At 63.2% G+C, this 3840-nt stretch overlaps 1 protein-coding gene across 1 annotated transcript; it reads right to left on the minus strand.

Moving 5' to 3' along the window:
* Positions 1-1087: 1087 nt before the first annotated feature.
* On the minus strand, positions 1088-3591 carry LOC132080769 (thrombopoietin receptor-like). The gene is given in 10 exon segments (XM_059484053.1): positions 1088-1290; positions 1372-1463; positions 1582-1669; positions 1836-1995; positions 2137-2279; positions 2383-2555; positions 2813-2942; positions 3105-3222; positions 3224-3262; positions 3547-3591. Coding segments are annotated over 10 exon segments (1191 nt in total).
* Between the last annotated feature and the right edge of the window lie 249 nt (positions 3592-3840).

Here is a 3840-nt window from a genome sequence, read left to right on the forward strand (position 1 = left end):
GAGTCCTCAGGAGGGGAGCCTGTGGACAGAGCTGCAGCAGAGGGAGCTTTGCCTGGCACCGAGAGCTGTGGGAACAATCCCCAGGAGCCCGAGGAGCCTGGTAAGGACAGAGCCCCCACTGGTTTAGAGAGGGGTGAGATGGCTGCTCTGAGCCTGCCTCTGGCAGGGAGGGAGATGAGAAGGGTTGAGTTCCTGTCTGCAGCCTTGGTGCTTCCTGGTGCCTTGAGTTCAAATCCTGCGCTGGCACAGCCTGCCTGAGCCCTGCCCTCCACGCTTCTCCAGAGGCTCTGACACTGAGTCCTCTGAGGGAATCCACAAAATTAGAGAGTTTTGGGAAAGCTGCAAAAGGCAGGTCTCAGATACAGCAGAACTGTGATTAGAGCCAAGCAGCAGCCGTGAGATAGGTCAGCAGAAAAATTATTTAAACTGCAGAAAAGCAAGGACAAATAGAACAATGGTCTGTGTATTAACGCTGGTCTAGAATAAATCTCCAAGCTACAGAAAAGTTTATCTATCCGGCCGCTCCTCCCCGCCAACGCACACCCCCACTCTCCCCAGCCGCTCCTCGGGACACTCCGTCAGCCGATACGCCCTCCCTCCGCTCCTCGGGGCTCCTTGATGAGCCGGCACCTCTTCCAGCCGCTCTTTGGGGCTCCCTCCGATAAGCGACATTCTCCCTTCCCCTGCCCGCCTCACCACAGCCTCCCCTCTCGGGACTGCGCCTCCAGGCCGCCTCTCCGGCCCTGTGGCACGCTCACCTCCATGGCGCCGCCGCTCGCCCGCCCCGCAGCATTTCAAACGGCGGGCGGACGGGGCCGCGCTTGGCCGCTTCACACCCAACGGCCGCGCACTGCCCGGCAACAGCCGCGCGACGCAACGCGATTGGCTGAGCCGCGGGACGGGGCGGAGTGCTCCGCGCGTGAAGTGAGGGGGCGGGACCAGGGGCGCGACCGAGGGCAGGATCAGGGGCGGGACCAGGGCGGGGCGTTCTTGCTAAGGCGGGGCGTTCTTGCTAAGGCGGGGCGATCCGGGCCGGGGGCGCGGCGGCGCAGGAGGGACCAGGCGGGGGCTCGGGGGGAACAGGAGTTTATGGCGGGGTGGGGGCGGTCGTGGCTGCCCGCGGCTCCCAGCCGCTCATGAGCAGGTAGGACTGGTTGGCGATGTCGGTGCTGGACAGGCGGCCCCCAGCGTGCTCCGGCGGCGGGCCCGCCTCACGCCGCGGGCCGGGCAGCACCTCCAGCAGGCAGGGCAGGACGGTCTCCTCCGGCGGCTGTTTGTCGAAGGCATGGCCTGGAGCGACATGGAGTGGACGGGGTAGGGGCTGCCCTTCAAGATGCCCCCGCGAGCAGCTGAGTCGCCCTGCCCACCCACTCACCTGGCCGTGCTTGCTGCTTTCCTGGAGGAAGCTGCCCAGAGCACGGTGCAGCTCAGGAACGGGCGGCCAGAGTTTCTGCTTCATGTTGCTGGGTACGCAGGAAGGGGCATCGAATTGACCCTCAGACTTGAGGTGCCCTAATGCCCCATGCAAGGTGCCCAGGCTTGGTGTTGGACCCCCCCGCCTGCCCCCGGCACAGCCCTTACCTGTAGAGGGAGGGGAAGGTGCAGCGCAGCCCCAGGAGCGCTGCTGAGAAGAGCAGCGGCACCACCGTAACACTGGGGATGAGCCAGCCTGCATCGGAGGAGGAATGCCGGAACTGTAGCCTTTCCCAGAGCCACCATCTCTGAGCCCCTCGCAGCCCCCTGCCCCGTGCCCCCCTCCCCATTTCCAGCACTGTCCGCCTCTTGCCGTCAGCCGTGAGGCTCCTGCGGCCGCAGCCTCCAGCCCTGCCCCTTACCCGCATCGGCCACGGCATCAACCACAACGGGTTTGGGCCCGGCGCTCCAGCTGCCCCGGTACCACGGCCCGCTGGGCTGGGCCCGCACCTGCGCGGGGTAGCGGGAGCCTGGCCGCAGGTCCAGGACCTCTTTCCTCGCTGCTCGCGGAACCTGCAGGACCTGCGGGGCAGAGCCGAGCTGGAGGCAGGGCTGCTGTGGGCTGGCACCAAGGGGCGGGTCCCGCTTGGCCCGACCCCGCGCCTGCCGTGTGTCAGCAGCGGAGGGGTCAGCGCTGCTCGGGGTTTCCTGGGCAGGCCTTGCCTTCCAGTCATGGCTGTTCTCCATGGCATAGCGGACCTGGTAGTCCAGCTGCTCTGCAGGCAGCTCCAGGGGCGGCAGCCACTGCAGGCTCAGCCGGCCCTGCGATGCTGTTGCCTGCACAAGCTGTGGGGCATCTGTGAGCACTGCTGGTGTTGGGGATAGGCATTTGTCGCTCCTGTGAAACGGGACATGGGACACTGTGTCCCCTGTGAGCCAAGCAGGGGCTGCGGTGGCACTGGGACTCACCAGCCTGGTGCAGCCAAAAGGGCTCCTTGAAGTAGCTGAGTGTGGGCAGCATGTGGGTCCTGGTGACATTCACCAGGACAGAGATGGCACTGCCAGCCTTGGGCTGGAAGGTGCAGGCATAGGTGCCCTGTGCCCCCCTGCTTACCTCCTCGCACTGTTGCCATGCATCTTCCCTGTGGGAGGGGTGGGGAGCCAGTCAGTCTCACCAAAGCATACCCACAGCCAGCAGTCCTCCTGCTCTTCCCCAGGAAAGCTACTGCTGCTTGTAGTTGGAGGTGCAATGTGGTGAGGGGGTATGAGATTGGTGGTGGAAGGGCAGGACAGAGCAGGGCATGGGCAAGGGGCCCAGTGTGGGATATTGGGACACAGCAGGACCAGTGGTCTCTGGGATGTGCCTGCATGGGTGCCACCTGCCTGCCATGCCCCTTACCTTGTGCCAGCCCCGCTCGGAGGTGGCCGGTAGAGGAGCTGGTGGGAGCTGTGGGGCTCTGCAGGGTCCCAGCCCCGCTCGCAGCGCACGTGCCGCAGGTCAGGGGTTCTGCAGCACAGCCCGATGTCTCCTGGGCAGGGAGAGCCAGGACAGGGAGGGGGCTGCTTCCCCTTGGCCCCCCAAAACTTGGGAGTCACACCTTGCTACAACAGGACCCCCACCCCTGCAGCCCCAGGCGTGGGTGCCTCCCTGCTGTTGCTGCCAGCACCCTGCAGAGGGGATGGCTGCTCACCGGAGGAGTGGGGGGTCTCTGCAGCCAGAGCCTGTGACCAGGGCCCCCAGACGCCGTCCATGGAGGTACCGTCGGGCTTGCTGCACAGCTGGATGTGGTGCCTCACCCCTGGCTCCAAGGCCCCGGAGCACCACCCAAGTGTTGGCCTGGACCAGCCTCTGCAGGAGAGGGGCCAAGCTGAGGAGCAACTGCAGGCTCCAAACGCCCCTGCCCATCCCTGACACCTCTATGTACCTGTCCCAGTGCTGCTCATTTCAGAGGGTGCTGCCTTGGTGGAGAGAAAAATCAATCTTCTGCCTTTCAGGGAGCTGAACGAGAAGGGACTCTTCACCATCCAACACCTGGCTGGGTCCCATTCAGAGGTCCTGCTTTGAAGCCTCTGTGAGGTTTGCTTGGCAGTTACCAGCGAGGTGAGAACATTGTTCTGAATTGTCCCCTATACTTCATACACGGTGTGTAGAGTAGGTATGTGCTTGTTCATCTCCATATGTGCTAAGGGTCTGCCTTCATTTCTGGTTTTAGACCTGAAATTTCTGATTTCTGACAGCTATCTGTAGGATCTGTGGGCACATGCAGCTGTATTTACTGGCAGGTCGGGTATCTGACACTCATCTTTGAGTGCAAATGCAGAAACTGAGATGCTAATGATGTTATTTCCCAGAGTCCCAGTCTCTGCCCAAGCTGTAATTCAACACTGCAAATTATTCTGTAGACCTGTGCCTGTGTTTTCTGTTTC

Source organism: Ammospiza nelsoni, chromosome 17 (assembly GCF_027579445.1).
Source record: "Ammospiza nelsoni isolate bAmmNel1 chromosome 17, bAmmNel1.pri, whole genome shotgun sequence".
NCBI classification, from domain to species: domain Eukaryota; kingdom Metazoa; phylum Chordata; class Aves; order Passeriformes; family Passerellidae; genus Ammospiza; species Ammospiza nelsoni.